The sequence below is a fragment of the Pristiophorus japonicus genome, chromosome 14 (assembly GCF_044704955.1).
Source record: "Pristiophorus japonicus isolate sPriJap1 chromosome 14, sPriJap1.hap1, whole genome shotgun sequence".
NCBI lineage: Eukaryota > Metazoa > Chordata > Chondrichthyes > Pristiophoridae > Pristiophorus > Pristiophorus japonicus.
In genome coordinates, this window is record NC_091990.1 from 134,032,204 (window position 1) to 134,059,234 (window position 27,031).

General features: G+C 41.6%; 2 protein-coding genes across 7 annotated transcripts in view; one reads left to right on the forward strand and one right to left on the reverse strand.

Annotated features, from left to right (window-relative positions):
• The window catches only part of brsk2b (BR serine/threonine kinase 2b), a 927,534-nt gene that overhangs the window by 898,010 nt on the left and 2,493 nt on the right, over nt 1-27,031 (forward strand). The window contains exon 18 of the mRNA XM_070899634.1: nt 21,594-21,679. Within this exon, the coding sequence (XP_070755735.1) occupies nt 21,594-21,679 (86 nt within the window). The remainder of the gene's footprint in view (nt 1-21,593; nt 21,680-27,031) is intronic.
• The window catches only part of LOC139280119 (MOB kinase activator 2), a 213,393-nt gene continuing 189,382 nt past the window's right edge, over nt 3,021-27,031 (reverse strand). For all 6 annotated transcript variants that reach the window (XM_070899641.1, XM_070899639.1, XM_070899637.1 and 3 more), the window contains 2 exons: nt 10,442-10,566; nt 3,021-4,530 (listed from right to left, as the gene is read on the reverse strand). In XM_070899641.1, coding sequence (XP_070755742.1) covers nt 4,265-4,530; nt 10,442-10,566 — 391 coding nt within the window. In that variant the 3' untranslated portion in view covers nt 3,021-4,264. The remainder of the gene's footprint in view (nt 4,531-10,441; nt 10,567-27,031) is intronic.

A 27,031-nucleotide genomic window follows, 5' to 3' on the forward strand; every position in this document is an offset into this window, starting at 1 on the left:
AGCTTTTATCGATATATAAAACGGAAAAGAGTGACTAAAGTAAATGTTGATCCCTTAGAAGATGAGAAGGGGGATTTAATAATGGGAAATGTGGAAATGGCTGAGATCTTAAACAATTATTTTGCTTCAATCTTCACAGTGGAAGACACAAAAACCATGCCAAAAATTGCTGGTCACGGGAATGTGGGAAGGGAGGACCTTGAGATAATCACTATTAGTAGGTGGATAGTGCTGGACAGGCTAATGGAAATTTAATAATTTCCCATTATTAAATCCCCCTTCGCATCTTCTAAGGGACCAACATTTACTTTAGTCACTCTTTTCCGTTTTATGTATCGGTAAAAGCTTTTACTTTCTGTTTTTATGCTTTGCGCAAGTTTACTTTCGTAATCTATCTTTGCTTTCTTAGTCATTCTTTGCTGTCGTTTAAAATTTCCCAATCTTCGAGTTTCCCACTAACCTTGGCCACTTTATACGCATTGGTTTTTAATTTGATACTCTCCTTTATTTCCTTGGTTATCCACGGCTGGTTATCTCTTCTCTTACCGCCCTTCTTTTTCACTGGAATATATTTTTGTTGAGCACTATGAAAGAGCTCCTTAAAAGTCCTCCACTGTTCCTCAAGGTAGACAAGTCCCCTGGTCCTGATGAAATGCATCCCAGGGTATTAAAAGAGATGGCGGAAGTTATAGCAGATGCATTCGTTATAATCTACCAAAATTCTCTGGACTCTGGGGAGGTACCAGCAGATTGGAAAGCAGCTTGTGTAACGCCTCTGTTTAAAAAAGGGGGCAGACAAAAGGCAGGTAACTATAGGCCGGTTAGTTTAACATCTGTAGTGGGGAAAATGCTTGAAGCTATCATTAAGGAAGAAATAGCGGGACATCTAGATAGGAATAGTGCAATCAAGCAGACGCAACATGGATTCATGAAGGGGAAATCATGTTTAACAAATTTACTGGAATTCTTTGAGGATATAACGAGCATGGTGGATAGAGATGTACCGGTGGATGTGGTGCATTTAGATTTCCAAAAGGCATTCGATAAGGTGCTACACAAAAGATTACTGCAGAAGATAAAGGTACGCAGAGTCAGAGGAAATGTATTAGCATGGATAGAGAATTGGCTGGCTAACAGAAAGCAGAGAGTCGGGATAAATGGGTCCTTTTCGGGTTGGAAATCAGTGGTAAGTGGTGTGCCAAGGGATCGGTGCTGGGACCACAACTGTTTACAATATACATAGATGACCTGGAAGAGGGGACATAATGTAGTGTAACAAAATTTGCAGATGACACAGATTAGTGGGAAAGCGGGTTGTGTAGAGGACACAGAGGCTGCAAAGAGATTTGGATAGGTTAAGCAAATGGGCTAAGGTTTGGCAGATGGAATACAATGTCGGAAAATGTGAGGTCATCCACCTTGGGGAAAAAAAAACAGTAAAAGGGAATATTATTTGAATGGGGAGAAATTACAACATGCTGCGGTGCAGAGTGAGCTGGGGGTCCTTGTGCATGAATCCCAAAAATTTAGTTTGCAGGTGCAGCAGGTAATCAGGAAGGCGAATGGAATGTTGGCCTTCATTGCGAGAGGGATGGAGTACAAAAGCAGGGAGGTCCTGCTGCAACTGTACAGGGTATTGGTGAGGCCGCACCTGGAGTACTGCGTGCAGTTTTGGTCACCTTACTTAAGGAAGGATATACTAGCTTTGGAGGGGGTACAGAGACGATTCACTAGGCTGATTCCGGAGATGAGGGAGTTACCTTATGATGATAGATTGAGTAGACTGGGTCTTTACTCGTTGGAGTTCAGAAGAATGAGGGGTAATCTTCTAGAAACATTTAAAATAATGAAAGGAATAGACAAGATAGAGGCAGTGAGGTTGTTTCCACTGGTCGGGGAGACTAGAACTAGGAGGCAATCGAGTTGAGAAGGAATTTCTTCTCCCACAGGGTTGTCACTCTGTGGAATTCTCTGCCCAAGGAAGCAGTTGAGGCTAGCTCATTGAATGTATTCAAGTCACAGATAGATAGATTTTTAACCAATAATGGAATTAAGGGTTACGGGGAGCAGGCGGGTAAGTGGAGCTGAGTCCACGGCCAGATCAGCCATGATCTTGTTGAATGGCGGAGCAGGCTCGAGGGGCTAGATAGCCTCCTCCTGTTCCTAATTCTTATGTTGTTATATTCACCCAGAAGGTGCTGGGAGTCTGGAACTCGCTGCCTGAAAGGGTGCAGAGCTAGGAAGTACTTAGTTGCACACTTTGAAGTGCCGTAGCCTACGGACTAAGAGCTGGAAAGTGGGATTAAGCTGGATAGCTGTGTCGACCGGCGCAGACCCGATGGGCCAAAATGGCCTCCTTCCGTGCTGTAAATTTCTATGATTCCAAGTGTAAATAACCCCCCATCATAATGTTGACAAGGATTTCTTTTAATAATAAGGCATGAGTTATAATATGCAAGTTTTAGTATTGATAAACAAAAATGCCCCAAACTCAACAAGGGTAAGCTTTGAAAAAAAAATGTTACTCACCAAGGCTGCTTTTTTGCCCTCTTGTACAGAACACATGAATACTCAATCTATGAAGGGCGTTTAAAAAGGCATTATGTTTTTTGAAAGTTTTGAAGAAAGAAGCTAATAGCACAATGAAAAGTTCCTTTAAAGATCCTCTTCAATGTTAAAGATAAACAAAGGATTCCCAGATTTATATTTTAGTTTATCCTTTCCCAAAGCAACATCTCATCCAGTCTGAAGATAGCTTAGCTAGGATTGTTTTAAATAAATACCCACTTTATACAGAATGCAATAAACTGATTACAGTGAAGATTGAAACATGGGTTCTTTGTAGAGCGACAGTAGGGTGTAATCTTGATCCCTGCACAGAAGCAAGTCATTACTCTTACATTTTAGCACGTGTGGCTACAGTCCAGCATTGCAACCATCATAAACTTCAGCAGAATGTGAATACTTTTATAGAGACATTCATTTCAGAAACATATGCATCACACAGCAGACAATCTCTATTTTTTGTTTTATATCACTATTTTTATTTGTAATTTTATATTAATGAAGCCAAAAACAAAATAAATTTGCATGAAAACACCTGGAAACCAAGGTTGACTACAACTAACAAGGTTCAAGTGTAACATGTTCCAACACAAGAGAAACTGAAACAGCAAAAAAAATCCTACACTTCTAAATAAAATGATAATTAAAATGAAATATTGTTTGCTATCCCTCAGTTTAAAACCAAAAATTAGGCAACTGAGATTGGAAATCTGTGTATTGATCCCCAATCCCCCTCTTTTTATTCCTAACAAACTTGAGGACTAGCTACTTGGCTAAACTTAGAAGATGCATTATAACAGAAAATGAAAATAACCATAAATCAATAATGAACTGATGGAAAAACTAAGGTTGCAATTTGCATTCACATACAGCACGCCAACCTCAACTTTAAACAGTATTTACAAAGAAAAGTGTGTACACACTCTGAAGTGGCTACCTTTGAAGGATCAGACTGACTTTCCCCTTTCTGCCTGATCAGGAACATTTCCCAGATAGCTGAGCAAGGGTGAGAAGCAACAAGGGCTCACCACTAAAATGTGCCAGAGCGGAGGCCCTCGTGTGGTACTGAACCAGGCCTGACTGCAGTGCCCACCTCGCATGCTATTTGCTCCCCAGCAGCATTGGCTTTGACTATTTCTCTAAATTGAGGCTAATCTGCAAGATTAACTGAGTATAGAATTGCTTAATGAGGGAAAAATAATTTTCATCCCACAAGTTTGAATGCAAGCCAAAATATTGTTATAAGCTGCAGGTTAAGTTTTTATTAAATACGACTATGGAGCTTGCAGATAGAATGGGCTAAGAAAAATGATTCCTGTCATGTGTAACTGGTCCAAGCCGGATAATGACGAGAGGTACTTGATTAGTTGCCAGAGCAACAGAATAGCTGCAGTATTCCAAGATTATAACCATACAAATTTCAACCTCTATATATTCCTGGGTTAAAACCCAGGCTCATCCATTCCATTCCTACTCGGTAGGGGAGAAGCATGTTTGCCAGCATGCCACTTCAAAGTTAGTCATTTTTTAATAACATATCATAATATATTAAAAATGGCAGTACCACCATTGTAGAAAGCATCTTCCCATGTCAAATGTGGCTCTTTCCTAAAAGTAAACACTGCATTTAGAGTGTGAAATAAAATTTCAGTTAAGTCCCACAGTCTTCATGATCAAATGTCTTTCCTCTGCATGTGGCTCATCTTTCCTTGACGTGGTTCTGTGCTGCTGCGTTGCTATAGAGGATTTCAGTCAGGTCATCCATGACAAGTGTTTCCTTGGGATCTACCAAATTAAATTCCCTTATAAATAACATGAAATGCATATACAGTGCGTTTAAATGTCCGTGCAGGTCCAATGCAACAGTCTCCTTAAAATGAGCCCAGTAGATGTGAGTCAGTACATGGAACAGATACCTGCAGATCTTTTTAACTAAAGTCTCAAAGGAGTTTGGAAATTCTTTGCCTGCAATGAGAAAGAGGAACATATTTAGAACCTAATCATAATTAGCCTTTTTGGTTAAAAGAGGAAATTAGACACTAAAACCACAAGGAAAAAAAGCGCAGAATCAATCCAGAGACAGCACTGAAAATGTGGTAACCACCAGGCTCCCTCATTGGTTCACTTGAGCCATTCAGACCAGAAAGGTCCGAGATTTGATTTCTGGTCTGTGCAAAGTTAGCCAATCTCAGTGTGACAGTGCAGATGCTAAACCTGTCCTGTGTTGCAGGGATGGAGAAAATCAACCACTGTTCCTGCTCTTATTCCAGTGATGGATGAGACCGCTTTGACAGGTGATGTACAGCTGTATATGCCTAACCATGCCAGCATGTTACTATTCAATGGGCTTTTCGTGCAGTGTTTTATTTTCTTGTCCATGGCTCTCTTTCGTTATAAGAAAGCAAGGTCAAATAAAAGAGTAAGAGGAGAACCGGCAAACAGATGGGAGGAGAGGAATCCACTAATCACTTTGGCAAAGCTTTTCTCGGGACTCGTTCTTCCTGATATGCACATCAAGCAAATGCCAAATAACTTATTCAGGATTCTAAAATCTGCATTCCATCACTTTCAGGCCCAGGAAATGTAATTACATCTTTGCTGGATGTGGTGACAAGCATTACAGCTGCTCACAGACCAGCTCTCAACAGACCTCAACTAAAATAAAATGAGGAAAGTTTGACCACAATTATTAATCTGTAGCACAGACTAATGTCCATTTATCCGTGGTCAAATTGATTTAAGTATGAGGCACTTTAAAGATGCATCTGGCACACTTTGACTTCCTATTTAGTTAATATTTGCAACAATTTGCCTTTATATGGCACCTTTAAAGTAGAGAAACATTTCAAAGGCACTTCACAGAGGAGTAATCATAAAGAAAATGGCTGCTGAGCCAAAGGAGGAGATATTAGGAGGGATGACTAAAAGTTTGGCCAGAGGTGAGTTTTAAGGAGGTCCCTTAAATGAGAGGTAGAGAGGCAGTGGGGTTTAGGAAGGGCATTTCAGAGAGTGGTGCCTAAGCAGCTGAACACATGGACACCAATGATAGGGCAAAGGGAGGGGGAAATGTACAAGAGCTATATATAATCCTGGCATGTAATCCTATACCAGGAGTCATATTTGGTCCGCCTGGGTGAAAACCAGGAAGCCGAACCGTTAGAGACAATCATTCAAGTAAATTGTAGCATACAAGGAATCTAATATCCAAATGGACATCTTGCATTATAAACAAAATGGTACATTAAGTGGGATGTTTATTTTCCCTCTACAATAAAGAGCTTTATTTTACAACAATTGAGCCTTCACATGCAATCTATTCAACATGTGCAGCTTATTACGTTTGAAGTACAATGACTAAGTAATTTAACAGACATGACATAAACATACAATAGGCCCAAAATCGAATTGAAAATTTGTGGTTTCCAGATAGATTGTACAAATTGCTATATGCAAGGACCAGTACCTCCCATTCCACATTTGTTGGTTCTGATTACCTGCCACTGGAGGGAGCCACACACTAGTGTACAATATTGCAATCTTTTCCTGATCTGCACCACTTACAAGAATTTTCAGCGTCCTCAAGGGAAATAGACCCATTGCAGCATCCCAACCTCCCTTTTTAAGTTATAACTGTGTTCTATCAATAATGCTCCTGAGAAGTTGCGAAAACGTTCCTAGCTTTTAGATAGCAATTTCTCGACTTTCACTTGGAAAGTCCTGAATAAATGCAAACAAATGCTTAGTATCAGCTGGCTTTCTACTTGCAATCTAAAACTCGAGAGGAAATTAATATCTTATAGAAGCAATCTACAAAATACAATACTTCAAAATACTACAGGAACTTCATGAAACAATGAAACTCTGAAGCCTATTCTATAAAATACATCCCTATAACTCCATTAATTATATTTTCCAGAAAGCATCCGATTACATTTTACAACACCACTATCATAAATGGCTGTTTATGTCATGACTTACTGTACACGAGTCACTGAAAATGACAAGCCTGTTCAAATATTTCAAGGCTGTGGTTCTAAACTACGTAATCGCCTTGCAAATCGTATCACGCAAGTCACAATCTGTCGTACTGTAGTCAGATCTATTGACTTGTCGGAAAAAATCAGTGGTATGAAATTCAATGGTGTTTCGTAACTTACTAACAGTAAAAATATGATACAACAGAAACTTTAAAAAGCGCAGCTATGACGATAGTAGAATTATCGTTTTGCATCTTTCAACATGCCCATGTCATGCATCAAGGATAGCGTTTCTATAACAAAAATGTTATATAAAAGCAAAGGTCCTTGAACCTCTTCCCACCACTCCTTGTTCAAGTCTGATTGGTGTCCTGCCTTCATCACTAAAACTATCCTGGTCAAAAGTCAGTGGCATCCCATGACTACAACTGTGGCATACTATCCCGCCTTGTCCGTCCAATAAAGTCAACCAGGCCACCCTTCCCCATAGCACTGCCTCCTCATGGTTTCATTCCAACTTATATCAAAGTAGCCAGCATGTCTTTGAATGGGCATTTCCTCGCATTCCTTCATGGTCACCTCTGTTGTGTCACAAGGCTCTCTATTCTTTGGCCTCCTTCCTAGCCCTCACCTCTATACTCGGCTACATCTTTTGGATACACAAAGGGTTAACTTTCATTGTATGGCAATAACAGTCAACTTCATCTTTCCCCCAACACCTTTAATTCCACAGTCACTATTGTGCCATTAACTGTCCAATATTAAATTCTCAATCAACAAAAGCTTCCTTGTAACAGTGTCAACTGCCAAATTAGAAATCCCAGGACTGATATGTAACTTTAATGGCAATGAGAGCAATCCGATTGGGACCGACAGTACGCCAATGATGCAGGAATGGTAAGAGTATTGGAAACAGAAACAGTAAACAATCTCAAGACTGGCCGCCTCTACGGGTGGGTCCATGTCAACAGGTTAACACAAGAACATAAGAAATATTTTGTATCTGTCTTCACAGTAGAAGAAACTAAAAGCATCCCAATAATTGATAATCAAGGGGCTATTGGTAGGTGGGAACAATCACCATCACTAGAGAAAAAGTACTAGGCAAACTAATGGGACTAAACATAAGAAGATAAGAAACAGGAGCAGGAATAGGCCATTCGGCCCCTCGAGCTTGCTCCGCCATTCAATATCATGGCTGATATGAGCTTGGCCTCAACTCCACTTCCCCGCCCGCTCCCCATAACCATTTCCACCCTTAAATATATTCAATGACCCAGCCTCCACGGCTCTCTGGGGTAGAGAATTACATAGATTCACAAACCTCAGAAGAAATTCCTCCTCATTTCTGTTTTAAATGGGCGGCCCCTTATTCTGAAACTATGCCCACTAGTTCTAGATTCCCCGATGAGGGGAAACATTCTCTCTGCATCTACTCTGTCAAGCCCCCTTATATGTTTCAATACAATCACCTCTCATCTTCTAAACTCCAATGAGAATAGGCCCAGCCTGCTCAACCTATGTTCATAAGACAACCCCTTCATCTCAGGTATCAACCTCGTGAACCTTCTCTGAACTGCCTCCAATGCAAGCATATCCCTCCTTAAATAAGGAAACCGAAACTGTACGCAGTATTCCAGGTGTGGTCTCACCTACAGTTGTAGCAGGACTTCCCTACTTTTATACCCCATCGCTCTTGCAATTAAGACTAGCATTCCATTTGCCTTCCTAATTACTTGCTGTACCTGCATGCTAACTTTGTGTTTCATGTACAAGGACCCCCAGATCCCTCTGGACTGCAGCATTTTGTAATCTCTTCCCATGTAAATAATAATTTGCTTTTTTATTTTTCGTACTAAAGTGGATAATTTCTGATTTTCCCACATTATACTCCATCTGCCAATTTTTTGCCCACTCATTTAGCCCATCTATATCCCTTTGTAGATTATTTGCATCCTCCTCACAGCTTGCTTTCCCACCTATCTTTCTATCAGCAGCAAATTTAGCTACATTACACTCGGTCCCTTCATCCAAGTCATTAATATAAACTGTAAATAGTTGAGGCCCCAGCACTGATCCCTGTGGCACCCCACTAGTTATAGTTTGCCAATCTGAAAATGACCCATTTATCCCAACTCTGTTTTCTGTTAGTTAGCCAATCCTCTATCTATGATAATGTATTACTCCCAACCCCATGAGCTCTTATCTTGTGAAAGTAGTTGAGGCCAATTCACTAAATATATTCAAAAGGGAGTTAGATGAAGTCCTTACTACTCGGGGGATCAAGGGTTATGGCGAGAAAGCAGGAAGGGGGTACTGAAGTTTCATGTTCAGCCATGAACTCATTGAATGGCGGTGCAGGCTAGAAGGGCTGAATGGCCTGCTCCTGCACCTATTTTCTATGTTTCTATGTTTCTATGAAGTAACCTTCTATGTGGCACCTTATCGAATGCTTTCTGGAAATCCCTTTTATATCCTCAAAGATCTCCAGTAAAGGGTTATGGGGAGCGGGCAGGGAAGTGTAGCTGAGCCCATGATCAGATCAGCCATGATCTTATTAAATGGCAGAGCAGGCTTGAGGGGCCAAATGGTCTACTCCTGCTCCTATTTCTTATGTTTAGTCCCATTAGTTTGCCTCGTACTTTTTCTCTCGTGATGGTGATCGTTCCCCCCTACCAATAGCCCCTTGATTATCAATTATTGGGATGCTTTTAGTTTTTTCTACCGTGAAGACAGATACAAAATATTTGTTCAAAGTCTCTGCTATTTCCCTGTTTCCCATTATTAATTGTCCAGTCTCATCCTCTAAGGGTCCAATCTTTACTTTAGCTACTCTTCCTTTTTATATACCTGTAGAAGCTCTTACTGTCTATTTTTATATTTCTTGCTAGTTTACTCTCAAACTATCTTCTCTCTATTATTTTTTTAGTCGCCCTTTGCTGGTTTCTAAAAATGTCCCAATCCTCAGGCCTTCCCGTATTCTTCGCAACATTGCATGCCTTTGTTTTCAATTTGATACCATCCTTTACTTCCTTAGTTAGCCACGGATGGGGAGGGGGAAGAATTCAAATTTGGTGTCTTATTTTTAAAATCAAAAATTCCCTATGCCCCATTCATGTGGGGATAGCCTACAGTACGACAGATGTCCTCTTCGACCGTTCAACATTTTTTTGCTATATCAAAAGCAGTACTGACTTCACATAGGTAGGCTTGGCATACATACGCCAGCAATCTTACTATTGTTAAGTGATACTACCATGTCAGAGTTATTTTGTGTGCTGCTACAATGTGGTGTTCTTTTTAATAAAGTTTCCTTATTTTAGGTTTCCACTTAATTCAATCTATTTCACTGCCAGTGATCTGATACGAAAACTGTGTGTCGGAAACATAATACTTGGCATTAAACTGCTGTTATTTTTACTCTAGAATGATGTCATGGAAATCAGACATGTCTGAAGTTATTGGTGATCTCGCATTCAGTTCTTAAAATGAACCCATGAAGCACTGTGCAACTAAGCAATGTCTTTCCCTTCATAATTTATCAAGGATTTTAAGTGAAACCATTTTAAACGGGAGAGCAGTAAAGAGGGGGCATATAGTCTTTAGACAACTCTTTTCTAAATCCAGAGGGCAGTCCAAAAGTACACAATTCAGGCTCCCCACAAGTGCATCAAAAGTATTTAAACAAAGAAAAATGTTTAGTTGAACTTAATAATCCTCAAATGTGTGACAGCTCCAATTGTATTGTGCTGCTCAAAGCAATATTAATTACATGCTGACCTTCATCTGAATTGCGGCACAGCCATCTTATTCAGCAACCAGAATTGTTCTTTAGACACAGACATCTGGTCAAGAGAATATCCACAAACCTAAATGGAAAAATATACAAAAAAACCTACCATATTTTGTTGGAAAAATATCTTCATCTGTCACAAACTTCTGTACAGAAGTCATTACAAAGTCCACGTACTGTGGGGCTGTGCACTTGATTTTCTTTCCCCTTTCATCGTACCAGTAATATTGCCTGTTGACCAAAAAAAAAAGTATCGTTCAACTCATTACAGGCAATGAATGCAACAGATAAATCTCCTGCTCCTCGAAGTGACTCTCAAAATGAGAAACAGAGCAATTTCCAAGTCATGACCTTCATCCAATAGCGAGATATTCTCTCTACTTTCCCTCTCCTCGCCAATCAACAATCCCACCAATTCAGCAGAGGTGAAAATGCACTTTTTTAAAAACTAGGGGAGAGATACGTTTGATATTGATACAACACATTTTGAATACTAAACACTTTTGAATTAAAATAGTCCGATCAGCAACCAAATACCCTTCATTTTTTGTCTTAGTTGGTAGCACTCTGATCTAGAAGTCAGAAGATCCTGGTTCAAGCCCCACGGCAGGACTTCAGCACATAATATAAGTTGGCACTTCAGTGCAGTACTGAATTGTCAGAGGTATGAGGCATTAAATCAAGACCATGTCTGTCTGCCTGTTCAAGTGGAAGTAAAAGATCCTGTGGTAACTGTATTATTCAAAAAGCAGGGACTTTACATGTCCTGGCCAGTGCTTATTCCTCCATCAACACCATATCAAATTAACTGGCCATTCATATTTTCGTTGTTCGTGGCTCATGCTGTGTGTAACTTGGCTGCTGCATTCACCTATATAAGTGATTACACATCAGAAGTAATTCACTGGTGAAGTGGTTTGGAGCATCCCAAGGATCCAATAGAGTGCTTATACAACTGCAAATTTATTCTTTTACAGCTTGCAAGGTAACCCCATTTTCAATTCTGTGAATGAAGCCTGGGAAAAATGTAGGTTGTACAGTTTCATCTTTAAAAACTGTGTGCAAACTATGGTCCGCATCAAAATACACTATCCCACTTAAAATGTTTTGTGTTTCGGTTACAATTTCTCAGATTTCATTGAAAAATAACACTTGGAAAAAATAGTGAGTACAATTTGCAATGGTTACATTTACAAATGAAATTCTGCTATATGCAGATATTCAACACTTGCTACCATGAACAGTGTTGCTGGCAGCATTAAGGTAATGTGTTCTGATTACATTAACAAAACGATTTACTCCTGTCAAAACTATTCTTGGTTTTGAGCAATGTGTTCATTCACCATTTATTATTCATGATACAAAGTGAAATGATTGCCATAGTGAAATAAAGATGTGTATGGTTCCATGCTGGTAACAAGTTTAAGGCCACTATTCAATCAATGGGTTCTGAACCACAATAGCTTTCCTTAGGCCATGTTAGTGTTTACCTTGCTGTCAATTTGTTTGATTGCGTATATAATTTAAAAACATCTATTTTCCTTATTAGGGAGTGGGTGTGCACTCAGCATAGTTAGATGGTCAAAGCAGTGTGATTAAGTGACAAGGTAACTTATGACTGTGAATGGTTTAATGACCTTAAATCTATTTTTCTATATGCTTCAAATCCTTCACACAAAAGGCAACTTTAGGTTTAAACATTACACTTTTCTATTAATGTGCCAGTGGAGCAGCAGCACAGTGCTCGCGCCACGACACACGATAATACAAGTGGAGGTGATCCCTCCAGGATTCGGCCTTGTCCCTCAGTCCCAACAGCAGCCGGAGGTCCCGAAAACACACACCTCATTCCTACCGATCCTCCAATGGCAGCAGCTTGGTCAATTTAAATGGTGTTCAGCTGCTGACCTCTGCTTATGGTGCCACCTAAAGCACAAATATCTTTATAAAGACATTCTGAACCTGTAGTGGTAAATAGACAGCAGAGGGAAAACCCAAACTTTAAGTCGCTATTTGAATTTACTGCTGGTAAATAGGGTGGAGTAAAAATGCCAGATCAGAGCTATCATACAAGATACCACTTGCAGCTGACTGATTTAGTTAACATTACATGCATGAACATTAACAGGGCCCAAAGCATACAGCATCTGTAATTATGATTACAAAGCATCACAAGAGATAAACTGTGATGTATAATTTAAACGGCATTTGTCATATAGCAAGGCCAGTCAGCTATGGGGCTATAGGAGTTTCAGCTCAGTGAGCTTCATGTAATCATAGAAAACTTGAATACTAAGGTTCCCATCAGGATAAAACAAAGATTTCATGCAATTACAGCATGGAGAAAACAAGTACTATGTAAATCAGGCCAGCAACAGAAGGTAGAAGTCGGCTTCATTATCTTTGGGTGCTTGTAAACTACTGGTGACAGGTGCTGTGTATCCCAAGGACATAGTAATGTTGGCAAGGCATTTTATAGTCACGCTGACAATTCTGCAGACTCCTCAGGAAATAACCTATCCAAAACAAAAGCTTCTGCAGTATTAGAGACCCAATTAAAAAAAATAAACTTTCACATCTTGTTCCAAACAAGGTTAAGACAGTATTGACAATGTCAGTTATTTAGAATGTCCTTGGAACACAGTCCCAGGAGCACACTTGAAACCTGCCCCATCGTACTATAGTATACTTGGTAGAGTTCTAATGTATTGACCAAGAGCATAGTGTTTCAAGGTTTCATACAGAAATCATATCAAGATAGCTAGGGACAAAAAAAATAACCTATTAACAGGAGTAAGCTCAATTAAGCTACCAAATTAAGCTGCAAGACATATTAGTGAAATTTCTCACATTTCCCCCCTCTTTTGTAGATCTTTAGGAGATGCATACTATTGACAAAGTTTCTGCCAGTCACTCCAGACTCTTGCGGCCCAAGTTTCTGCCCTCTAAAAACGGCACACGACTTACTGGAATAAAAAGGGCGCCGATAACTTAGCTTGTGATTCTGCGAGCTCCTCAGGACGTCTTCATGCTCGGCGTGGCGCAGCACAAGGGATCGGGGGCGGAGCCAGGTCCCAGCGCTGAAACCCGTGCTGGGACCTCTGCACATGCGCACTAGAGTGTGGGCGCATGTGTAGTAGCTCCTTGCCCCCGAGGCTGCGTGGGAGAGGCCCGAAGCACGCCAGCCCTAGCCCTCGGTCGAATGGGCTCTCCGGGCAAAGATCGGGACCCCGGCCTCCCCCCTGTTCAGCCCCCCCCCACCCGCTCCCTCCCGTTCAGCCCTTCCCCCTCCTCATCCCCCCCCCCTCTCTGTCGTCGGCGGGGCCCGCCCGCCCAGCATCTCGCTGGGGGTGGGGCCCGCCTGAAGTGTCGGGGGCGGGGCCCGTTCAGCCTCCTCCACCCTCCCTCTCCTTCCCCCCCACCCTCCTCTCCCTCTTCCCTCCCCCCCCCCCCCCCCCGCTGTCAGAAACACAGAGATACTGACAGAGAGCGAGAGAGAGACACTGACAGAGACAGAGGGACACTGGGGGGGGGCGTCCCAGCACATTGTTGGAGGGCTTCCGGTGCTGCAGTAGGTGAGTAAAAACTATTTTTTATTTATTGATTTTTTTTAAATTAAAACATTTTTTTTTGATTTATTGGTTGATTTATTGATTTATTTATCATTTATTATTGATGATGGCTCTTTATTTGTAAAAGTGATGTGTTTCATGTTTGTAAACTCCCCCCCCCCCCCCCCCCCGCCCTCCCGTTCCCTATGCCTGATTTATAAGTGTAGGCAAGGTTTTTCTGAGCGTACAAAAATCTACACTTACTCCATTCAGTTAGTTTGGAGTAAGTTTTCGCTGCCTAAACTTGCAAAACAGGCGTAAATGGCTGGTCACGCCCCCTTTTGAAAAAAAAAATCTGTTCCAAAATCAAACTATTCTAACTCACTAGAACTAGAGAAAACTAAATGCCGAGAATTGCAATTTCTAAGATACTCGATTCTAAACTAGTTGCTCCAAAAAAATAGGTGCAACTCAGGCCGAAACTTGAGCCCTTGGAGTCTATCACAATCTGTCACCTACTGCAGCAGTCTTTCAGCTCGACAAAACACCGGGACCCTTCTGTACTGCTCCATACGTCAGTCTTAATTTAAAAGTATGAAAATTCACATACAAATACTCTTGCCGGCAGAGTTCCCAAATTCAATTAATCCTTTGTCACCCAACCCAGCGAAATTTACATCAACTGCAATATTTGAATACATTAGGTAAATGGCCTCTTACAGTTCCTTTGACCAACCCCAGGATAAGCTCTCTAATATGGCACCGAACTGGCAAAGTGTAATCTCAAAACTTCATACCATCATTATAAACAGGTATTGTACATATATTTAGTTTTAATGAAAACCCTACGTGAACGTTTCCTGAGAAGCTGAGCTCAAGCATGCTGCATTCTCTTTTCAAGACTGTAAACATGACCAAAATTCAGCTATATAATTCACAGAAAAAGAAATTGTGATTCTCAATTAAATGTGGTTAAATTCCGTTTGAAGTCAGAGGTTAAATATGTTTTGACTGGGGGAGGGAGTAACAAGACACCTTTCATAGGTTAAATACAGGTGCTTATATGTTCACTCTAGTAAATAATTACACTAAAAACAATAATATTTACAGAGCTACCAAGTGAACTCTGTATTGTAAAAGTGTTCCGCAATCAGAACTGACTACAAATATCTAGAATATTAAATTTCACATATGAAAAATACTTGTGCGTTAAATACCCTGCTCCACCCATTAGCTTAACTCGAGTCAATCCTTCCCCATGGCAGTACGTCTTTCGCAAGTGCTGGCTTGCAACCATTAGCAGGAAAATATTTAGCCTTAGGCAACAGCAGGTTCAGACCAGAAACTCATACCTATTCGTCAAAACTCGGTTGCTGTGGATAATGAAAAGAGACGGAGAGAGAGAACGAGCAAAGGAGAAAGAAGAAAAGTTGGCAATACTGAGGCTAACCTACATGCCTCTGGCTTCAATTCCAACCACCTCCCTGCTGCTCGCTCAGCAAAGTCAAGAAGTGTACAATCTTGGCATCCAAAAACCAGCTCATCCTCTCCAGTAACAAAACTGCTTTTGTCCACCTCTGCAATATTGCTGCTTCTACGATCATCACTTCCCTTCTACTGCCGAAGACTCAGTCCACATCATCTTCCATTCTACCTAATTTCCTCATCTTGCCACCGTCCCCAAGGTTTCTAAAATCACTGTAAAACTGTTTCAACTGTGCCCTCTTGTCCCACACCCTAGCTTCGCCATTTCTCTTGCCTTTATCTATGATCCGTGTCCACCGTAACCTTTTATTCCTCATTGTAAAAAGCACGCGAGTATCTTCAGCATGTAAGATGCGTCATATAAATGGAAGCTGTTACAGGTGCTTGTAAATTTCAGACTCTAGGTCTGAAGCAGTCATCATTTTAAGGTTCCTTTGTATGTGTAAGGAAGTGACATCTGCAACATGATAGTTTTTAATTTATTCAAATTGCAGTTCAGGGACACATGACTTTCAGGATTTAACAATTCAAAAATGTTTCTAAGTCACATCTGAGAACTGTTACAATTGCAACACTACAAGATGACAATATCCACTCTAGAGTATTACTACAAGATACAATTCAACTTGAACATATGCAATAAGATCACTATCTATCGGATTTAATTATTTTGAATAGGTTGCAAGTAGAAGCATCAGCGATCGCACTAAACTCCAGCACTACTTTGGTTTCTTTTCAAATTGTATCCATGAAGAACTATTCTGATAGGCATCACTCTATGAAAGAAAAACCATTGGCTGAAGGGAAGGAGCCTGGAATTTCTGGGTAGCAACATAATAAATAAGTCTGCAATAAGGTGCGAGACCTAAAAAAGAGGCTTCAAAATGTGGTTGTAGAGAACATGCACAGAAAAATATACTTTAACCATAGAAGGGCCATAGGAAACATGCAGCTGTCTTGCGAAAGCCAACAATATAAAAATACCCCTTATTTGGCAAAGACTCTTAGAGCAAGCTCAGTAAATAGCTGTAGAGAATAGAAAACCAACAATGAAGGGGCATTTTAGAACAGAGGTACAAGTCATAGCAACATGGTGATGTAATCACCACTAGCCTGCCAAATATTATCATTTAATTTGTTCCAGCACCTCAGAACTGCTTGCAAATCTTACAAAGTAGCCTTCAGACATAGAAATTGATTGTTTTTTAAATTTAAAGGTCAATCTTTTATTGCAATAAAGTGTCAGCCTTGGCACTGCGGTAGTACTCAGTCAGAAGATCGTGGTGTCAAGCCCACTCGAGACTTGAGCACATAATACAGCTTGATATCGAGTGCAGTACTGAAGGAGTGCTGCAGTGTCAGAGGTGCTGTCTTTTGGATGAGGTGTTAAATGGAGACCAAGTTTGACCTTTGGAAGCAGTGTTCCTTGTAAGGTGCGTGGTCGTGTCCTAACCCCAAGGAAACCGCACAGCCAGCATTTAAATGTAAATGCCGTATTTTGAAGGGGCCATGCAAGGCCCTAAAAATTACAGGGAACATAGCTCAGGAAGATGTAAAAGATTCCACAGCCCCATTTCAACAAGTGCGGGGGGGGGGGGGGGTGTTCCTCATATTATGGATAATATTCCTCTCTCAATCAACATCGTATCTGGTTATTTGTCTCACTGTTTGTGGGACCTTGCTGTGTGCAAACTGGTTGTCACATTTGCCTACATTGGTATGAATTGGTCAGCTTTTACAAATACAACATACTAAAATCTACATGAAAGCTGCAAACCAGGGACACTTTGCTTCCACAGCATTTAGACAACAGATAAAAAAGTTGTTTCAATACATAATTCAGAGAATTGAAACAGCAACACATTCCTCCGTGTTGCTACCCTGCATCGAGAAACCTAGCAAAACTCATTTAAAAACGTTCAGCCGCAATAACACCAACTTGTATTTATATAGCGCCTTTAACGTAGTGAAACGTCCCAAGGCACTTCACAGGAGTATTGAGACACAAAAAATGACACCGAGCCGCACAAGCAGAAATTAGGGCAGGTAACCAAAAGCTTGGTCAAAGAGGTAGATTTTAAAGAGCATTCTTGAAGGAGGAATGAGAGGTAGAGAGGCGGAGAGTTTCAGGCAGGAAGTTCCAGAGCTTCGGGCCTAGGCAACAGAAGGCACGGCCACCAATGGTTGAACGATTAAAATCAGGGATGCTCAAGAGGGCAGAATTAGAGGAGCGCAGGCTTCTCGTGAGGCTGTAGGAGATTACAGAGATAGGGAGGGGCGAGGCCATGGAAGGATTTGAATACAAGGCAGCCAACGTAGTTCAGTGAGCACAGGGGTGATGGGTGAGCAGGACTTGGTGCGAGTTTGGACATGGACAGCCGGGTTTTGGATCACCTTTAGTTTACGTAGGGTAGAATGTGGGAGGCCAGCCATGAGTGCGTTAGAATAGTCAAGTCAAGAGGTAACAAAGACCTGGATGAGAGCTTCAGCAGCAGATGAGCTGAGGCAAGGGCTGAGACGGGCGATGTTATGGAAGTAAAAATAGGCGGTCTTAGTTATGCTGCGGATGTGTGGTCAAAGCACATTCCAGGGTAAAATATGACATCAAGATTGCGAACAGTCTGGTTCAGCCTTAGACAGAAGTTGGGGAGATTGATGGAGTCAGTGGCTAAGGAATGGAGTTTGTGGCGGGGGCTGAAAACAATGGCTTCGGTCTTCCCAATATTCAATTGGAGAAAATTTCTGCTCATCCAGAACTAGGGGCCCAAGTTTCCAAGTCTCCGAGCTGGGCGCCCACTTTTCGCGCCTAAAACGGCGCCTAAAAAAAAACTCGCAATTCTGGAGCGTTCTGCAGCTCCTTGTCTGCCTGGCGCGGCGCCCAGGGGGGCGGAGCCTACACTCGCGCCAATTTTGTAAGTGGGAGGGGGCGGGTACTATTTAAATTAGTTTTTTTCCTGCCGGCAACGCTGCGCGTGCGCATTGGAGCGTTCGCGCATGCTCAGTGTGAAAAAAACATTGGCACTCGGCCATTTTTGTAGTTCTTTGTAGCTGTTTAATTTTTGAACATTTTTTTAATAAAAGCACATTAGCACTTGCAGCCTTCTCACTGTCTCCTTCCCCCCTCCCCCACGGGAACGGAATGGCTGTTCCCTTCCCCCCCCCCTCCCTTCCACGGGAACAAAGCGGCTGTTCCCTTCCCCCCCTCCCCTCCACAGGAACGAAGCGGCTGTTCCCTTCTCCCCTCCCCCGCGGGAACGAACGCCTGCAGAATTCTCCGTGTCTGAAGCACTTTCACACAGGTAGGAAGATGGTTTATTTAATCTTTTCTTTGCTTATAAATGTTTATTCAGGTTGGATTTATTTGTATAATATTTGTAGAAGTATAAATAAGGATTTATTGTAGAATTTAATGACTTCCCTTCCCCCCCTCCCCCCCCCACCTCGTTCTGGACGCCTAATTTGTAACCTGCGCCTGATTTTTTAATGTGTAGAACAGGTTTTTTCAGTTCTACAAAAATCTTCACTTGCTCCATTCTACTTTAGTTTGGAGTACGTTTTACTGTGGAAACTTTCAAATCAGGCTTCAGTGGCTGGACACGCCCCCTTTTGAAGAAAAAATTCTGTTCCAAAGTAGAACTGTTCTACCTGACTAGAACTGCAGAAAAAAAAATGTGGAGAATTGCGATTTCTAAGATAGTCCGTCCTCCACCAGTTGCTCCTAAAAATCAGGCGCAAATCATGTGGAAACTTGGGCCCTAGATGTTGGTCAAGCAGTCTGACAATTTAGAGACCGTGGAGGTGTCGAGAGAAGTGGTAGTGAGGTAGAGCTGGGTGTCATCAACGTTCATGTGGAAACTGACACTGTGTTTTCGGATGACGTAGTGTCAGAAACGGAAAATCAACTGCACAATGCAAGCGTAAACATTTAGAAAAGGTTGTACTTCAAAAATCATTACAAGTAGCTATGACTTTTAGGGATAAAAATTATTTCCCAAAATCAAACATAAAATAATTTCTCTGCATAACACCAAAAACAGAACCCCTGACTACCACGCTCTTTCTCACCCCCAAAATCTTCCAAACATTACAAGTTACATTGGCCTAATGTGACCCTCTGGTATATTTCGCTGTATATAATGAAAAAGCATTACAACAGATTGAATTTAGAAACAGAAGTCTCAAGTCAGGGATCAACAATGCAGATACAAAAGTAAAATACTGCGGATGCTGGAAATCAGAAATAAAAACAGAAAATGCTGGAAATACTTAGCAGGTCAGGCAGCAACTGTGGAGAGAGAAACAGAATTAACATTTCAGATCGCTAAGCCTTCATCAGAGCAATGCAGAATCCAACTTACCGAAGGCAGAAATGATGATAGGTTAGGTGAGTGGGCAAATGCATGGCAGATGAAGTATAATGTGGATAAATGTGAGGTTATCCACTTTGCTGGTAAAAACAGAGAGACAGACTATTATCTGAATGGTGACAAATTAGGAAAAGGGGAGGTGCAACGAGACCTGGGTGTCATGGTACATCAGTCATTGAAGGTTGGCATGCAGGTACAACAGGCGGTTAAGAAAGCAAATGGCATGTTGGCCTTCATAGTGAGAGGATTTGAGTACAGGGGCAGGGAGGTGTTGCTACAGTTGTACAGGGCCTTGGTGAGGCCACACCTGGAGTATTGTGTACAGTTTTGGTCTCCTAACCTGAGGAAGAACATTCTTGCTATTGAGGGAGTGCAGCGAAGGTTCACCAGACTGATTCCCGGGATGGCGGGACTGACCTATCAAGAAAGACTGGATCAACTGGGCTTGTATTCACTGGAGTTCAGAAGAATGAGAGGGGACCTCATAGAAACGTTTAAAATTCTGATGGGTTTAGACAGGTTAGATGCAGGAAGAATATTCCCAATGTTGGGGAAGTCCAGAACCAGGGGACACAGTCTAAGGATAAGGGGTAAGCCATTTAGGACCGAGATGAGGAGGAATTTCTTCACCCAGAGAGTGGTGAACCTGTGGAATTCTCTACCACAGAAAGTTGTTGAGGCCAATTCACTAAATATATTCAAAAAGGAGTTAGATGGAGTCCTTACTACTAGGGGAATCAAGGGGTATGGTGAGAAAGCAGGAATGGGGTACTGAAGTTGCATGTTCAGCCATGAACTCATTGAATGGCGGTGCAGGCTAGAAGGGCCGAATGGCCTACTCCTGCACCTATTTTCTATGTTTCTATGATTGAATCCTGTAGGCATGTATTTTAGCAACTTGGTGGTGTGCCCTGCTTTCTACCAATGTACAAGCCAAGTCTGATAAAAAGTCCTTTCGATGTCGAACTGCAATGCCCGATACAAGTGAAGATGTACAAGTTTCACACCATTATGTTCCAACCCTCATCAAAAATGGATGTTCAAATCCAACTGTACTTGTATATTCTTAACCGGCCTGGAGTGCTGTGTCTTTAAGTAGAGGCCTATTCCTCATATCAAGGGAAGCACACACATTGGATAAAGAACTTTGTAAACAGCACCTTCCAACAGAGAAGGTGCATGAAGGTAGTCAGTAGGGAAAGAGCAATTGAATCAATGCAGTGAAATGATCACCATGCAGTGGAACCCAGTAAGATGGACCATGTTAGAGAAAACATGAGCATTAATCTTTGAGGTTAGCCCATTAGAGATGATGGAGAATGTCAGATCACTGGAAACAAATATCTCCAGTCAAAGCACCAATGCTCCTCATGCCGGTTAACCAACTCTCAATTACATGTTTAGTGTTTTCGTTAGTTTAATGATTTGAAAATTGCCTAAACGATTTCTAATCCTTAGAGCTAGTATGCAAGCAATCCCAGGTGAACACTACTTTGTAGAAACAGAGGATACAACAATGTCAGAATTAAGGTTTGATCCCATAGGACATTTAAAGTAATTGATAGAAGGTTTAGAGGGGATTTGAGGGGAAATTTCTTCACCCAGAGGGTGGTGGGGGTCTGGAACTCGCTGCCTGAAAGGGTGGGATAGGCAGAAACCCACACCACATTTAAAAAGTACTTGGATGCGCACTTGAAGTGCCCTAACCTACAGGGCTACAGACCAAGAGCTGGTAAGTGGGATTAGGCTGGATAGCTCTTTGTGGGCCAGCGTGGACACAATGGGCTGAAATGGCCTCCTTCTGTGTTGTAAATTTTTATGACGAGGTTTATCTTCATTCCCCAACATGTTGCAGGTCTCAGCTGGACAGTCCAAGAGCTCCCCCTGAAGAAGAGCAAGTCTGAGAAAGTAAACCTGTACCACTCTTCACATACGGGCCAGGTAAAGAACAAGAGTTATATTTGCAAAGTTTCAAGAATTGGTTATCTGCCTGTCTTATCAGATAAAATGGAATAGGGACAGGGGAAGGAGGAGAGAAAAAGGGGGAAACCTAAAGGCCCTGCAATTTTAAGTAGATTGGTATATTTCTCTGACAGAACCACCTGCTTTCACCATTTCAGTACATAGTTACTAATGCCAAGTATTTGACTCTGTTTAGCAAACTCAGAAATCAAGTCAATCTAGGCTTGCAACTTGTTTTATTCAATTGTAGGTTTTAACATGAAATTGGCTAGCATAGAAGCTTCCACAAATCATAAATTACAAACAAGATTCATCTTTGAGACAGGTTCTTATCTGATTTAGATAAAGACTACAACTCACTTTTTAAAACCTTTCACCAGCCAGTACCATGAGTTCTGCTGACAGGCAGTTATTTGGTTTCACGAACACGTTTGACTAACCTGCTCACATCATTGATCTGCACTCATCAGGAGATCAAATTTGAACTGAAGCCAAATGGAAAATTATGCAAGGCAAATATATAAATGTCAGCAGCATCAACTTAGCAGCAGCTCTTTATAGAAAAATAATGAATCATGAAAACCAAAGCCTGCAGACACGAGGGCTTCAATGAGATCTGGAACAAAGTCAAATCTGAGAAACTTCGGTTCAATTAGAATCTCTGCAAAATATCAACCTGAAACTGTGGCAACTTTAACAGCAGGGCAGTGAACCTAGACAGGCCCCCTCATTGGCCATTATTTCAACTCAAATAACGTATCCAGTTTCATTCATTTTCAGCCAAGCTACTTGAAGCAGCAGCTGACAAACTGCTCCAGCTCATAGGATAGAAAGAAACTGTTTCCCCACTCATTCTTCAGTTCAAGGCGGCTTTTATTCATAATGCTCAACAGGAGCAATTTCACAAGGAACACTTATTTGCAGCTACAAACAGCACGAATGATGACTATTTTGATTATGCAGTTAGAAATAAATGTATTAGATGTGGAGATGCCACTAGTGTAACATTTACTGGATCCAAACAACATATTGGCAAAGGCAAAACACAACTCTCACAAGCTCAGTACTTACTTATAGTTTCTATGTACTCTTAAATTCAGGCATGCACCATTGTGGAACGTGCTGGAGCACTGTTTCTGTTCTTCAGCTTGACTTTATAATGACCCAGATTTCAAGTAGGAGTAGCTGAAACTGAGCAGGAGTCAAATGAGGCCATGAATTTGTAACCATGGCCACGTTTTTCCTCTCTGGCTGGTGAAAACTCTCTGCAGATAAGAGCAGTTAGAGCAGCACTGGTATAGAACAGCACTGGTGGCAACCCAAGCACTTTAGGTCCTTAGTTGAAACGATGTTGTATAGAGATGAAAGTCATAATCTGATTGAAGGCAGTCTTGTTAATTAGCTCAAATCAACAATTTACATTTATATAGTGCCTTTAATGTAGAAAATATTCCCAAGGGCCTTAAGTTGTGAGGAAGATGCAAAGACGCTGCAAGGCAATTTAGATAGGTTGAGTGAGTGGGCAAACACATGGCAGATGCAGTATAACATGGATAAATGTGAAGTTATCCACTTTGGTAGGAAAAACATAAGGACAAAGTATTATTTAAATGGTGAGGCTTGGGAAGTGTCGATGTACAGAGGGACCTTGTCCTTGTACACCAGTCATTGAAAGCAAACATGCAGGTGCAGCAAGCAGTTAGGAAGGCAAATGGTATGTTGACCTTGATTGCAAGAGGATGAGAGTACAGGAGCAAGGATGTTATACAGGGCCTTGGTGAGACCGCACCTGGAGTATTGTGCACAATTTTGGTCTCCTTACCTAAGAAAGGATATACTTGCCATAGAGGGAATGCAGCGAAGGTTCACCAGACTGATTCCTGGGATGGCAGGACTGCTGTAGGAGGAGAAATTGGGTCGACTAGGTCTATATTCACTAGAGTTTCGAAAAATGAGAGGGGATCTCATTGAAACATAAAATTTTGACTAGGTTGGATAGACTGGATGCGGGGAGGATGTTTTCCCTGGCTGCGAAGTCTAGAACAAGGGGTCACAGTCTCAGGATACGGGGTAGGAAATTTCGGACCGAGATGAGGAGAAATTTTTTCACTCAGAGGGTGGTGAACTTGTGGAATTCGCTACCACAGAATGCTGTGGAGGCCAAGTCACTGAATATATTTAAGAGGGAGATAGATAGATTTCTAGAAACAATAGGCTTCAAGGGGCATGGTGAAAAAGCGTGAATATGGTGTTGAGATAGAGAATCAGCCATGATGATATTGAATGGCGGTGCAGACTCTAAGGGCCGAATTGCCTACTATGTTTCTATGTCTATGTTTAACAGAGGTATAGGAAAAATGGACACAAAGCCAAAGAAACAGATGAGGAGGGGTGACCAAACATTAAGACCCCAAGAGGTGGGTTTTAGGGAGGGAGGTGAAGAGGCAGAAGAGCTTAGGAAGGAAATTCAAGTGTGGTGCCTAGGTAGCTGAATGCACACCTGCAAAATAGTGGGGTAAAAGGAAGGGGGGCGGAGGTGTATTGGGGGGCATGCACCAGAGGGCAGATTCATAGCGATGTTGAAATAGTATGGTGGAATGGAGTTGTAGCGCTGGAGGAAGTTACAGAGATAGGGAGGGGGCAAGGCCACAGAAAGATTTGAAACAGAGAGAATTTAACATTTTAGGCATTGGGAGACTGACAAAGCAGCTTAGTGCACCGTAATCAGTCACAGAGGATGTCATTTGTGACTCTGATTAGAACTGTTTCAGTGCTGTCTAAGAAGCAGAATCTGATTAGAGAGATTCAAACATGGAGTTGTGGGGGGCACATATTTAGGATGTGACGATATGTTTAAGGAGTTTGCAGAGATAAGGGAGGCTGGAGTTGGGATGGTAGTTTGCACGGAGAGAGGGGTTAAGGGTTTGTTTTCTAACGTGCGTGATGATTGTGGTTTTGAAAGGGATGGGAACAGTACCTTAAGAAAGGGACCGCTTACAATGTTCAGGGCCAGGAAGGGAAGTTGGTGGTCAGAAATTTAGTGGGAATGGGGCCAAGAGACCAGAGTCGAGTTTCATGGACAAGATGAGCTCGGAGGATAGGCGGGAATCTAGAGAAAGATGCACATTCTGAGCTTGAAGATAATCTATGCAATGCTCAAGAAAATCTAGTTTAACATTTACAACTGGGTAATGTAATGAATGAAGTTCCTCGACCTCAACAGATTTAAGTAAGAATTGGCTTGTTTCTCCCTCATACCAGGTGTTAGGCGAGAGCTTGCACAATTACCCGAGGGCATGTGATTTTTTTTCTTTGCTTTACAAAAATCTAACAATACATCAATCTCTACCTGCAGCTGTAACACTTCAAAAGGAAAAAAGCTTATGATCTATGATGTTACAAAATAGGTATTAAGTTATCACACTCATTCCATCTTGAGTACACACCCTCCTCTGAGTTTTGATTCTGTTTTGAACAAAGTGAAAGGGAAAAACTGCTGCCATTGCACCAAATGGCAAAGACAGATGCCTGTTCACTAAATTATGTGTTCATGGTAGAAAAGATGGAACACAGCGTAATGTTAAATTCTAGGAAAGGACAACCTAGAATTTAACATTACGTGAGACGAGCAATGTCTAAGGGCTCACAGATAAGCAGGTGCTGTAACATTGACTTGTTTAATATTTTGCTACTTTGTCACAATTCTACAATCATCATCTGAACGAGTACAATTATATTGAACAAAAAATGCTCAGTTACAAAACCAAAATCAACTACTGTTAAAGGGGTTTGTAGATGAAAATGAGCAGAAATGATGCAATCACAAATAGTTGTAACCACAAAGAAATAAAGGAAGCTGTATGAACCATGACATTAGGAAGTATTGGGCTAATTATTGCTTTAAGTGATCAGTTCATTTCCTTCAAAAGTCCTATCAAAGTCCACAACTATCTTCATACGTACGCACTCTTTCATGGTATGTCCAGTTGAAAAACAACTGTGGCTAAACCGTTCCACAATCCCTCAATTACAAGGATTGGATTACCTAGATTTAAGGTCATATTTATTTTTTTTTTAAATCGCAAATTAATGTTGGCCTTAAGTAGCTGCTAAGTCAGAACATTTAGGAGTTTCTCCCCTTTTGTGTAATCAGATAATGTTTAACAATATAAACAGAGGTCAGAGGGTCTAGTAAGGAGGAGGAACTGAGGGAAATCCTTCTTAGTCGGGAAATTGTGTTGGGGAAATTGATGGGATTGAAGGCCGATAAATCCCCAGGGCCTGATGGACTGCATCCCAGAGTACTTAAGGAGGTGGCCTTGGAAATAGCAGATGCATTGACAGTCATTTTCCAACATTCCATTGACTCTGGATCAGTTCCTATCGAGTGGAGGGTAGCCAATGTAACCCCACTTTTTAAAAAAAGGAGGGAGAGAGAAAACAGGGAATTATAGACCGGTCAGCCTGACATCGGTAGTGGGTAAAATGATGGAATCAATTATTAAGGATGTCATAGCAGTGCATTTGGAAAGAGGTGACATGATAGGTCCAAGTCAGCATGGATTTGTGAAAGGGAAATCATGCTTGACAAAATTTCTGGAATTTTTTTGAGGATGTTTCCAGTAGAGTGGACAAGGGAGAAGCAGTTGATGTGGTATATTTGGACATTCAGAAGGCATTCGACAAAGTCCCACACAAGAGATTAATGTGCAAAGTTAAAGCACATGGGATTGGGGGTAGTGTGCTGACATGGATTGAGAACTGGTTGTCAGACAGGAAGCAAAGAGTAGGAGTAAATGGGGACTTTTCAGAATGGCAGGCAGTGACTAGTGGGGTACCGCAAGGTTCTGTGCTGGGGCCCCAGCTGTTTACACTGTACATTAATGATTTAGACGAGGGGATTAAATGTAGTATCTCCAAATTTGCGGATGACACTAAATTGGGTGGCAGTGTGAGCTGCGAGGAGGATGCTATGAGGCTGCAGAGTGACTTGGATAGGTTAGGTGAGTGGGCAAATGTATGGCAGATAAAGTATAATGTAGATAAATGTGATGTTATCCACTTTGCTGGTAAAAACAGAGAGATAGACTATTATCTGAATGGTGACAGATTAGGAAAAGGGGAGGTGCAACGAGACCTGGGTGTCATGGTACATCAGTCATTGAAGGTTGGCATGCAGGTACAGCAGGTGGTTAAGAAAGCAAATGGCATGTTGGCCTTCATAGCGAGGGGATTTGAGTACAGGGGCAGGGTGGTGTTGCTACAGTTGTACAGGGCCTTGGTGAGGCCACACCTGGAGTATTGTGTACAGTTTTGGTCTCCTAACTTGAG